General features: G+C 38.7%; 3 protein-coding genes across 3 annotated transcripts in view; 1 reads left to right on the forward strand and 2 right to left on the reverse strand.

Moving 5' to 3' along the window:
- Positions 1-1,132, forward strand: part of LOC132157474 (proteasome subunit beta type-1-A) — a 3,653-nt gene extending 2,521 nt beyond the window's left edge. Inside the window, exon 6 of the mRNA XM_059566831.1 lies at positions 837-1,132. Coding sequence (XP_059422814.1) covers positions 837-1,022 — 186 coding nt within the window. The 3' untranslated portion in view covers positions 1,023-1,132. The remainder of the gene's footprint in view (positions 1-836) is intronic.
- Positions 1,133-2,120: 988 nt separating this feature from the next.
- Positions 2,121-2,865, reverse strand: LOC132156638 (heat shock protein 30-like). Its single transcript, XM_059565576.1, has one exon. The coding sequence runs from the start codon at positions 2,745-2,747 to the stop codon at positions 2,121-2,123; it is 627 nt and encodes a 208-aa protein (XP_059421559.1). The 5' UTR covers positions 2,748-2,865.
- Positions 2,866-5,221: 2,356 nt separating this feature from the next.
- On the reverse strand, positions 5,222-6,040 carry LOC132156639 (heat shock protein 30-like). The gene has a single exon (XM_059565577.1). It carries the CDS (start codon positions 5,986-5,988, stop codon positions 5,362-5,364), a length of 627 nt encoding a protein of 208 aa, XP_059421560.1. The 5' UTR covers positions 5,989-6,040; the 3' UTR covers positions 5,222-5,361.
- Between the last annotated feature and the right edge of the window lie 6,076 nt (positions 6,041-12,116).

Consider the following 12,116-nt stretch of genomic DNA (forward strand, 5'->3'; position numbering starts at 1 on the left):
ATTCAAAATGAATTTAAAACATTTAAAAATGTAAAATGATTTGACATAAAATACAACAAATATGTAGAATACAGTGCAATCAGTTCAGACATCGCACCATGCTCATTCAATAAATACACAGCTAAACAGATTTGTTTTGAGTCTAGATTTAAATGTGACTAAATTAGCTAATGTAATTTAGCATTTTTTTCCCTCCCTAAATTCATTGCATAATAACATTGGTTTTTGTTACTTGTGATTAATTGTCATGTAAATGTCACCATTGAAAAAGTCTTCATGGCAGGGTTGATTATTATTATTATTATTTTAATATGTCACTTGAGGTTTACTTATAATGTTAATAAAGATTTTTGCAGGAAAAAAAGGGAATAAATATAAGGGAAATTATTATTTCCGACCCTCTCTCTAAAACTATTTTAACCAGTTAATAACCTTTTTTCACGGTTATTAAAGTATGCAATTTCAGCAATAAAAATTAGTTGTTTATTTTAAGAGACCCATCTTATTTTCACTTGTGTATTTGGTATTACTATTCAATAAAGAAAAATGACTTCTTATCCGATTACTCGATTAATCGATTGAATAATCGATAGAAAACTCGATTACTAAAATAAACTAGCTCCAGCCTTAATTTCCAGACAAAGCCGTTTTGAAATCAAATGCATACGCTGACATACACATACAAAAACGAAGTATACTTTGGGCTTAATTTTTGAACGCTGTTATCACTCTGTATAACCAGAGCGAGTGTGTATGTCCGCTGATTTTGAAAGGTTGGATCTGTGTTGTCAAACCTTTTCTTCTTGAAGTCTTAAATTAGTTTCTGTTGTGCTCAGATTGGATTCAAGAACATGGAGAACGTGGAGCAGGTTCCTCTGTCCCAGGAGAAGGCCGTGCAGCTGGTGAAGGATGTGTTCATCTCGGCCGCTGAGAGGGACGTCTACACAGGAGATGCCCTCAAGATCTGCATCATCACCAAGGAAGGCATTCGAGAGGAGATCGTGCCCCTCAGGAAAGACTGAGACGTCTCCTCTGTCATAACAAAATTAGCCTGTTTTTGTTTTCTCCAGTTGCATCCTTCATTCTGCTGTTCTTTTTATATTCCTTCGCAAGAATAAATATGTTAACCCTGTCAGTGTTGTCTTTCATACAGTGTTTTGTCAGTTTGAGAACTGCAGGTTGTCCTTCTGGGACACTGTTGAGCAAAATACATTTTCTTGAAAATCCACATTTTATAGTACAAATGGTGAATGTCTAGATGCACAGAAAAAAAATAGGCATGATCAGTTGGTTTGCATATTTAAATGTTCTCTGAGTGATTTTCTTTCTATATTAAAAACCATAGGATTCGATTCAGCTTTGATTTCAACCCTTGTAAGTCAACTTCGGCAAAAAGCTCATGATTTTAGAGTTGTGTTCTTAAATACTAGTGATGGACATGCATTGTTTCCCAAATTACATCAGAAAACATACATTTTCTGATAAAACAGCATATCTTTTTTCAGAGTTGCTATATGCATAAGCATTTACTGGTATAGCATTTTTTGCAAGTAAATATGATTTCAAAGCAGACTGAGAACAGTACCCTGCAAACCCCAGTGAGCTAAATACAAATGCTTGAGTGCATTTTCATTTCATGCTGACTCCATTGTAAAGTGGCTTCATGATTTTTATTAATCCGTGCAACCAAAATTTAAAGTCTTAAAAGATGTTGTGAAAGTAAACTGCTTGATTCAAATAGATTTCCTACAATATCCTTATGAATTTTAATGTGGTACAGTTTTGGTTGCAATTCTCTATCAACTTCATGTGATCACTATAAACATTGTTGCTGAACACACATTTTACTGATCATCTAGCATTTGACTCTCAAACCTAATGTAAAAGGTGATTTGACAAGGCCTATCAAATACTTATCAGCTGCACACACACAGTGCTGATTCACATGCTGGTAGCATTACTGCTCAGACCAATTATGAAAAGTTAATCTTTTTTTCTACTTAATAACTGGTTGTATCTTTTTAGAATTTTTCATTTAGAATTGAGAATTGTTAGAAAAAATAAGACGAGGTAAATTTCATTTTATGCACAACTTATTTTTATTACAATTGAGAATATATTTAAGATTGTCCAGCAGAGGGATGTACTCTGTGCTCAGTGCTTTCAGGATTGTTGAGTGTCGTCTGGGTGGTGCTGGTGTCGTCTGTCTCTGGCTGCGTTGTCTTCACAGTTTGACAGTCAATGGGCAGCATCCTCTCAGCGGCATCTGATGGCTGATTTACTGGTGCCTGTATATAGAGCTTTCCATCAGCCATGGAGCAGGTCACCGCCTCAGGATTCACTCCTTGAGGAAGATCAAACACCCGCCTGAACTCTTGGGTTCTGAAAGAGTACGAGCCCTTCCCATCCTCCTGCTTCTTCTCACTCTTTCCGCTGACATGCAGCTTCCTGCCCACCTGTCTGACTGACAGTTCTTCTGGGGAAAAGTCTTTAGTGTCCAGCGTCAAAGCAAAGCCGCTTCCCTCTTTCTCCATTGTGCAGGCCACTGGGTAGATCTCCTGTGAGGGTGGCATCAGCTGGATCTCCTCAAGGATCTTATGCTGAAGCTGCTCCAGGCTTCTCTTCAGCTCCTGCAGTTCCTCTCCGTGTCTGTAAAGAGATGTGATCTCCGGCCAGAGACTGCGCATTGGCCAGTCCATTCCCATGAATGAGCTGAGGGAAGGCTGGAATCCATGCAGGCTCAACATTTTCAGTGGCTTTTAGTTTTGCTCCTCAGTCGAGTTGTCTCTCTGGTGGCGTCGTAAGGCTTTTAGATTTGACTCCAGTTCTGTGAGTCTCTCAGCTTTATACTGTGTGTCATCAGCACCAGCAAGTTCATGAACTTTCCAGGTAGTTCCGGCTTCGTCCATTGGGGGCAGCATAGAGAGAACTGATGATGCGTCACCAGTCACAATCTCAGTTTAGAAGATGACCAGCTTGATTTAGCTATACTGATGTATTAAATGACATTTACTTAAGTTTACAGATAAATACGGAGTTTACCAGAATCTTTTTTTTTTTTTTGGTTATTCACAAGCGCTCCATTCAATTTGAAAAGATAACAGCTTTTATAAAGTCTGAAACCTGAGGGGCTACAGCTGATAAATGTTTTCTTCACTTTACAGGGCATTTGCGATAGCTATGACTTCTAGTTGTATAGATCATTTATCGCTTGGAAATTTGATAGAATAGAGTTTATCAGGTTGACAACATGGTAGAGGCTTTTAGGGACTGTTATCGAGGAAAAGAGTGAGATTATTACCATGTTTCATGTCCTAGTTTCCTGACAAAGTTGTGTAGTCCCTTTGTAGTCCTGTTGTTTTATTGGTTCCCTTGATTTTATCTCCACGTGTGTCTTGTTTCCTTGTTAACCTGTTTTCTTCTCTACAGCTCTTCCCGAGGTGGCGGCATTCACTCTTCAACTCCATGTCTGTTCTGATACAGTCATAGAGGCTGTCCCTGAACTCTCTGTCCTCCTCGGAGGCCGTTCTTAAACTCTCTGTCTGTCCTGCAGCTGCCACGGAGGATGGCTTTGAACCCTCTGAGCTTCCTGTCATGGCCATTGAGGCCATAAACAAACTTAATGTGCTTTGTTTCAGTTTTTGCCCTGGTGGTCTTCAGCTGCATCAGCACCACCATAGTTCCTAGGGACACCGTGATTTCACCAAGTACAACATGTTCCTGGATCAACATTCCAATTGACCCATCCGAACTGAGGGATACATTTTCAGGAAATATCTGTTTTAGGCTTACGATCAGGGTTAGATGTTTCTACACCCTTGTTAATCAGCTATCATTTCACATTGGTTTTAGGAATAAAGGATGGGTAGGTTTAGGTTTAGGGGTAGGGATTGGGTTTAGTCTGTATTTTTGGACAGTAAAGTTGATCCAGGAACATGTCTTAGCTGGAAAAATCATGGTGACCTGGTTCCTAGCTCTGCCATGATTGTCTCCAACTTTGCCTGCTCCACTGTGGTCTTTGTCACTTGTTGTCTTTGCAAGGGTTTTTGAGTTGTCACGTTTTTTTTTTTATTTTATTTCATTTTTTTTTTTTTTTGTAGGCACTGCTGGTGTATTTCATGGACAATATCGACTGTATAAACTGCTTGGACTAATCTTAAGAATTTAGTCATACATTTTTTATATATAGATTTTTGATTTTGCTTCGTGGCTGATCATAACCTTTTAAAGTCAGATACAATTAGTCAACAATTGCCCTGGCACACCTGTAGGCAATTGATAGATGTGTTGGAATAACAACCAAAACCAGGTCCAATTTCAAAACAATAAATCCTGCACACTATCCGAACGTGCAAATGTATCCGAACATACATTTTAATTTTGAAACATCTGCAAGTGCAGATAGTGTGCAGAATTTATTCTTTTTTCTTTTTAAATCAGTTACAAAAAAAGTAGACTGGTCTCATTTGAATCTGAAAAGACAGACTGAGCCCTTGGCTAACTGCTAGTTGGTCAAACTAGTTCGTAAGACTAGTTATAGCTACTGGGGTCCCTCAGGGCTCAGTTCTCTGACTACTTCTCTTCTCTGTCTGCGTGACATCACGAGGTTCTGTCACTCAGAAACATGGCCTTTCATATCACTGCTATGCTGATTTCCATCCTAATGACCTGACGACAGCTGCTCACATCTCAGCATGTCTAACAGACATTTCTTGCTGGATGAAGAAACATCAACTTCAGCTCAACCTTGCCAAGACAGAATATTCTTTTGACTTGTTTTCTTTTCCTTTTTTAAAAAAAATAAATAAATCTTTGCTATGTGTACTTTGTAAGATTAACCATGACTTGTCATAAACTTACATGTATCATTGCTTTTTGTCGGTTTTGATTGCTTCTGTTGTACTCATCTGTACAGTAAGTCACTTTGAATAAAAGCGTCGGCTAAAAGACGACATGCAAATGTAAATGTAAGACAGTCTTAATAAAGTGGCTATGTTTGTGCAACTGGCCTCAGAGCTGCTGGTGTTTGATATTTTTTCCTATCTTCCAAATGCTAGCAAGTTCATGAACATTTTATGGTGACATTTGTAAATTGTCTTTGTAGCTCTTATACTAGTTTCAAGTCAGTATTTACTTTTTTGAAGAATTCTGGAGATTTTATTCTACAATATTTCATTACAATTTAGAGAAGTAACAAAAAAAAAAAAAAGGAAAATGTCCCTTTTTGCTGTTCTTATTTTATTTAATTCCATGGATATATTCAATATAAAAAATCCATCTTTTTGTTCATTTGTATTACTTAAACACTTGAAAACAATTAAGTACAACACAATGTTTTTAAATAAAACAAAACATCATTATTTAAGATTGTCCAGCAGAGGGATGTACTCTGTGCTCAGTGCTTTCAGGATTGTTGAGTGTCGTCTGGGTGGTGCTGGTGTCGTCTGTCTCTGGCTGCGTTGTCTTCACAGTTTGACAGTCAATGGGCAGCATCCTCTCAGCGGCATCTGATGGCTGATTTACTGGTGCCTGTATATAGAGCTTTCCATCAGCCATGGAGCAGGTCACCGCCTCAGGATTCACTCCTTGAGGAAGATCAAACACCCGCCTGAACTCTTGGGTTCTGAAAGAGTACGAGCCCTTCCCATCCTCCTGCTTCTTCTCACTCTTTCCGCTGACATGCAGCTTCCTGCCCACCTGTCTGACTGACAGTTCTTCTGGGGAAAAGTCTTTAGTGTCCAGCGTCAAAGCAAAGCCGCTTCCCTCTTTCTCCATTGTGCAGGCCACTGGGTAGATCTCCTGTGAGGGTGGCATCAGCTGGATCTCCTCAAGGATCTTATGCTGAAGCTGCTCCAGGCTTCTCTTCAGCTCCTGCAGTTCCTCTCCGTGTCTGTAAAGAGATGTGATCTCCGGCCAGAGACTGCGCACTGGCCAGTCCATTCCCATGAATGAGCTGAGGGAAGGCTGGAATCCATGCAGGCTCAACATTTTCAGTGGCTTTTAGTTTTGCTCCTAAGTCGAGTTGTCTCTCTGTTGGCGTCGTAAGGCTTTTAGATTTGACTCCAGTTCTGTGAGTCTCTCAGCTTTATACTGTGTGTCATCAGCACCAGCAAGTTCATGAACTTTCCAGGTAGTTCCGGCTTCGTCCATTGGGGGCAGCATAGAGAGAACTGATGATGCGTCACCAGTCACAATCTCAGTTTAGAAGACCTCTGTGTGTGTATGTATGTATATAATGTTTTGTGTATGAACATGGGCGCTGCACAGTCCAAAGCCCAGTCCAAAGCCCCTGTGTATGAATACAGTATAGGGAAATTTTTTCACAACTCTATTTAAAATAAAAAAATAAATGGGGAAAGTCGTGGCCTAATGGTTAGAGAGTTGGACTAGCAATTGAAAGGTTGTGAGTTCTAGTCTCGGGCCGGCAGGAATTGTAGGTGGGGGGAGTGAATGTATAGTGCTCTCTCCACCTTCAATACCACAACTTAGGTGTCCTTGAGCAAGGCATCGAACCCCCAACTGCTCCCTGGGTGCCGCAGCATAAATGGCTGCCCACTGCTCTGTGTGTGTGTGTTCACTTCGGATGGGTTAAATGCAGAGCATGAATTCTGAGTATGGGTCACCATACTTGGCTGAATGTCACGTCATTTTCACTTTCAAAATATAAAGGCCGATTGTAGGGACTCCAGTTGACCGATGTATTCTTCAGTTTACAGAATCTAAGAGTTATGATCTTTATCTTGTATATGGACTATCAGTATTGAAAATACAGAAGAGGAATTTAGGGACCATTATCGAGGAATGAAAATTTGTATGGCTTTATAGTCAAGTCAAGTCACCAACATTTATATAGCGCTTTAAACAAAATACATTGCGTCAAAACAACTGACCAACATTCATTAGGAAAACAGTGTCAATAATGCAAAATGATAGTTAAAGGCAGTTCATCATTGAATTCAGTGATGCCATCTCTGTTCAGTTTAAATAGTGTCTGTGCATTTATTTGCAATCAAGTTAACGATATCGCTGTAGATGAAGTGACCCCAACTAAGCAAGCCAGAGGCGACAGCGGCAAGGAAACGAAACTCCATCGGTGACAGAATGGAGAAAAAAACCTTGGGAGAAACCAGGCTCAGTTGGGGGGCCAGTTCTCCTCTGACCAGACGAAACCAGTAGTTCAATTCCAGGCTGCAGCAAAGTCAGATTGTGCAGAAGAATCATCGGTTTCCTGTGGTCTTGTCCTGGTGCTCCTCTGAGACAAGGTCTTTACAGGGGATCTGTATCTGGGGCTCTAGTTGTCCTGGTCTCCGCTGTCTTTCAGGGATGTAGAGGTCCTTTCTAGGTGCCGATCCACCATCTGGTCTGGATACGTACTGGATCTGGTGGCTACGGTGACCTCGGAATAAGAGAGAAACAGACAAATATTAGCGTAGATGCCATTCTTCTAATGATGTAGCAAGTACATAGGGTGTTATGGGAAGTGTTTCCGGTTCCGGTTTACCTAATTAATGCAGCCTAAAAATCCTGGATCCGGATTTGGATATTTGAAGCATATTAGTATGTTATGTGTAAGTCAGGTTAAAGAGATGGGTCTTTAATCTAGATTTAAACTGCAAGAGTGTGTCTGCCTCCCGAACAATGTTAGGTAGGTTATTCCAGAGTTTAGGAGCCAAATAGGAAAAGGATCTGCCACCCGCAGTTGATTTTGATATTCTAGGTATTATCAAATTGCCTGAGTTTTGAGAACGTAGCGGACGTAGAGGATTATAATGTAAAAGGAGCTCATTCAAATACTGAGGTGCTAAACCATTCAGGGCTTTATAAGTAATAAGCAATATTTTAAAATCTATACGATGCTTGATAGGGAGCCAGTGCAGTGTTGACAGGACCGGGCTAATATGGTCATACTTCCTGGTTCTAGTAAGAACTCTTGCTGCTGCATTTTGGACTAGCTGTAGATTGTTTACTAAGCGTGCAGAACAACCACTCAATAAAGCATTACAATAATCTTACCTTGAGGTCATAAATGCATGGATTAACATTTCTGCATTTGACATTGAGAGCATAGGCCGTAATTTAGATATATTTTTGAGATGGAAAAATGCAGTTTTACAAATGCTAGAAACGTGGCTTTCTAAGGAAAGATTGCGATCAAATAGCACACCTAGGTTCCTAACTGATGACGAAGAATTGACAGAGCAGCCATCAAGTCTTAGACAGTGTTTTAGGTTATTACAAGCAGAGTTTTTAGGTCCTATAGAAACTTTTGTATAGGATATTTTGAACAGAAACGGATAACTGCATGTAGTTATAATAAAACGGTGTAGGTATATTATTGCACTATTTCTGGGCCTCTTGCAATGTAATATATGACAATTTACTGATTATTGTTACCGGAGAAATTGGACATATTTTTAACTCTAAAATGTGGCACTTGTTTCTAAATAAAGTGACTAAAGCCAGCCAATTGTCGCCATCTACTGGTTCGATATGTCACCTGCAGAAAGAGTCATTGCACTTCCCACCCCTTAAAACTGTATATCTGATCAAAGGTTGCAAATATGGCGCTCATTGGTGTACCTGAAAAAGAATTGGTCTGATAAGGTAGATTACAGTAGACATCGGTGAAATTCTTTCCTATTCATTACTTAAAACATAAATCCAACTCACACGAAAATATCCTGTAAATTCTATCAAAATACAAACCCGATTCCAAAAAAGTTGTGACACTGTACAAATTGTAAGTAAAAAAGGAATGGAATAATTTCCAAATCTCATAAACTAATATTTTATTCACAATAGAATATAGATACCATATCAAATGTTGAAAGTAAGTCATTTTGAAATGTCATGCCAAATATTGGCTCATTTTGGATTTCATGAGAGCTACACTTTCCAAAAAAGTTGGGACAGGTAACAATCTCTGTGTGTAAGGGTCAAGGCCAGAAAACCATACTGGATGCCCATGATCTTCGGGTCCTTAGACAGCACTGCATCAAATACAGGAATGATACTGTAATGGAAATCACAACATGGGCTCAGGAATACTTCCAGAAAACATTGTTGGTGAACACAATTCACCGTGTCATTCGCCGTTGCCGGCTAAAAATAGGTCAAAAAAGAAGCCATATCTAAACATGATCCAGAAGCGCAGGTGTTTTCTCTGGGCCAAGGCTCATTAAAAATGGACTGTGGCAAAGAGGAAACTGTTCTGTGGTCAGATGAATAAAAAATTTTCTTTTTGGAAAACTGAGGCGCCATGTCATCCAGACTAAAGAGGACAAGGTCAACCCAAGTTGTTATCAGCGCTCAGTTCAGAAGCCTGCATCTCTGATGGTATGGGGTTGCATGAGTGTGTGTGGCATGGGCAGTTTACACATCTGGAAAGGCACCATCAATGCAGAAAGGTATATCCAAGTTCTAGAACAACACATGCTCCCATCCAGACATCGTCTCTTTCAAGGAAGACCTTGCATTTTCCAACATGACAATGCCAGACCACATACTGCATCAATTACAGCATCATGGCTGCGTAGAAGAAGGATCTAAAATGACCAGCCTGCAGTCCAGATCTTTCACCCATAGAAAACATTTGGTGCATCATAAAGAGGAAGATGTGACAAAGAAGACCTAAGACAGTTAAGCAACTAGAAGCCTGTATTAGACAAGAATGGGACAACATTCCTATTCCTAAACTTGAGCAACTTGTCTCCTCAGTCCCCAGACGTTTGCAGACTGTTATAAAAAGAAGAGGGGATGCCACACAGTGGGAAACATGGCCTTGTCCCAACTTTTTTGCCATGAAATTTAAAATCAACTTATTTTTCCCTTAAAATGATACATTTTCTCAGTTTAAACATTTGATGTGTCATCTATGTTGTATTCTGAATAAAATATTGAAATTTGAAACTTCCACATCATTGCATTGTTTTTATTGACAATTTTATTGACAAGTGTCCCAAATTTTTGGGAATCGGGTTAGTATATCAAAATACATATTAATATGTATTTTACTATCATTAACATTCCACACACAAATCATGTGGTAATGTTCGATGTACTTATTAAGGGAAACGATCGCACACACACCTGTACAAATGAAAATAAAACTCTTTGTTTTCATATATCTGTCAATGTAAAAATATTTCAATTAGGGCTTTCAGTTGAATAAATAAATTACATGATGTGTCGATTTGTTAATAATAATCGCAAATTACATTTGGTTGTGACAATACCCCTAAAATATTATTTAAAGCTGTTTTGTGTTGTGTTGAATAGGTCTATTAAGTGGATATTAGACAAAACAGAAATATTTTATTTGATCCAGCACTCTGAAAAACTAGACAAAGTCTTTAACAAAAAGAATCAATCATTTTATTAGACCAAACGCAGACGTTTCAGCCATCCAGCTATTCTCAATGCTCATAATGGACCTTCACCTGGACTTACAAGCAGCCTTCATCTGAGCGCAACAATATTCCCTGGTCCTCTGTCATTTGATCCAGCATAAAATATAATGTTTATTTTATGTTTAATATATAAAACAACATTTACTGAAATGGGGTATGAAATCAGATTTGCACTCGTTATATTCGGGACAAAACCATCACTCTTGCTGCTCATTTACGCTTATCATAAAAAAATAAAAAACATATTGAGAAAATCACCTCAAGTTGTCCAAATGAAGTTCTTACCCATGCATACTACGGGTATGAAAATTATAAAATAAAGTTTTAATATATTTACAGTAGGAAATTTACTAAATATATTAATGTCAAATATTTTTTACTTAATATCCTATGATTTTTGGCATAAATTACAAATCTATAATTTCGACCCATACAATGTATTTTTGGTTTTTGCTACAAATATACCCTAGCGACTTATGACTTGTTTTGTGCTCCAGGGACACAACTGTGTTTATTTGCAAAACACTGGAATATTGGCACAAGTTGCGCTCCACAGAGGCGCATCTGTCTCAAAGAAAACTCTTGATTCTCTTCCTAGTTCTGGCGTCATCATGTCGTCAGTTCCTTGTTACGAACTTCTGCACATAGATCAGATCACCGGACTGCTAACTTACTGCTTTTCAGTCCAGCTCATGCACAACTGCTGTCCGCTCTTTTCCAGCCATTTCACTATACATACACGCGGGCCACTGTTCAATCGCGATATTTGGTAATGATACTGCTGAATGTGCACTGCTGTGTTCTCGTGTCTGTACTGTAGTGTGTGTGTGTTATTATAAAATATATTTTTTTGAAGTATAAATAAATCTTATAAGCTAATAGGTTATACATATTTTTCTGGTCCACTATTTATGATTCTAAAAGAGTTTTAAGCATGTACCTTTCACATTTGTATTGAATAGCAAAAAATTACTATGCTATTGCTGTATTTTCCAACATGCTACCATGGTCATATAATCAATAATATTTAAATGCTTTGATGTACTATGTCTGCAATCTATATTCATCCCATAACATCGCTGTACTTTATTTGAAGGGACTGGTGGAGATATTTAATATAATTCCCGACTTCTACAGGAAGTGTGATGTCATTGATTGCCGGACTCTTCTTTGGAAGTGTGTCTGCAGATGGAGCATATAGAATATCAAATGATACACACGATTACTGGACCTCTCTGAGTATACAGTACAAATAAAATCCTTTAGAAATACAGCATAATCAGCTTCAAACGTAAAAACATACTTTTTCAGGCACTTTTTCACTCTAGTCACTGCCAGTGTTCTGACTGTTGTGATGGGAATGAGATTCAGGAAATCTGGGAAATGAATGCCTGCAGGACTCAGGTAAACCTGTCGCTCAGACAATCACAGTTGTAAAATATTGAAATTCTTGCATGTATTAAGATTTATAAAGTGGTGTTCAGACTAACAGAGCTAAAGCGTTTTTCAGCCCTGGTGATGTTCAGTGTTTATGTATTTGCTCTGGGATCATTAATTGGGGGCGATTTCTTTATCAAAATCAGATGAACATCATTTCCCCCAAGTAGCATAGCAGAGCCATGTCTGATACAAGATCGTCAAAGTCTAGTCAAAAATGTTTCCGTCATGTTTTCACAGATTGCTTTTCACGTCATGAACACAAGGAGG

This window comes from Carassius carassius, chromosome 14 (genome assembly GCF_963082965.1).
Source record: "Carassius carassius chromosome 14, fCarCar2.1, whole genome shotgun sequence".
Taxonomy (NCBI): Eukaryota; Metazoa; Chordata; class Actinopteri; order Cypriniformes; family Cyprinidae; genus Carassius; species Carassius carassius.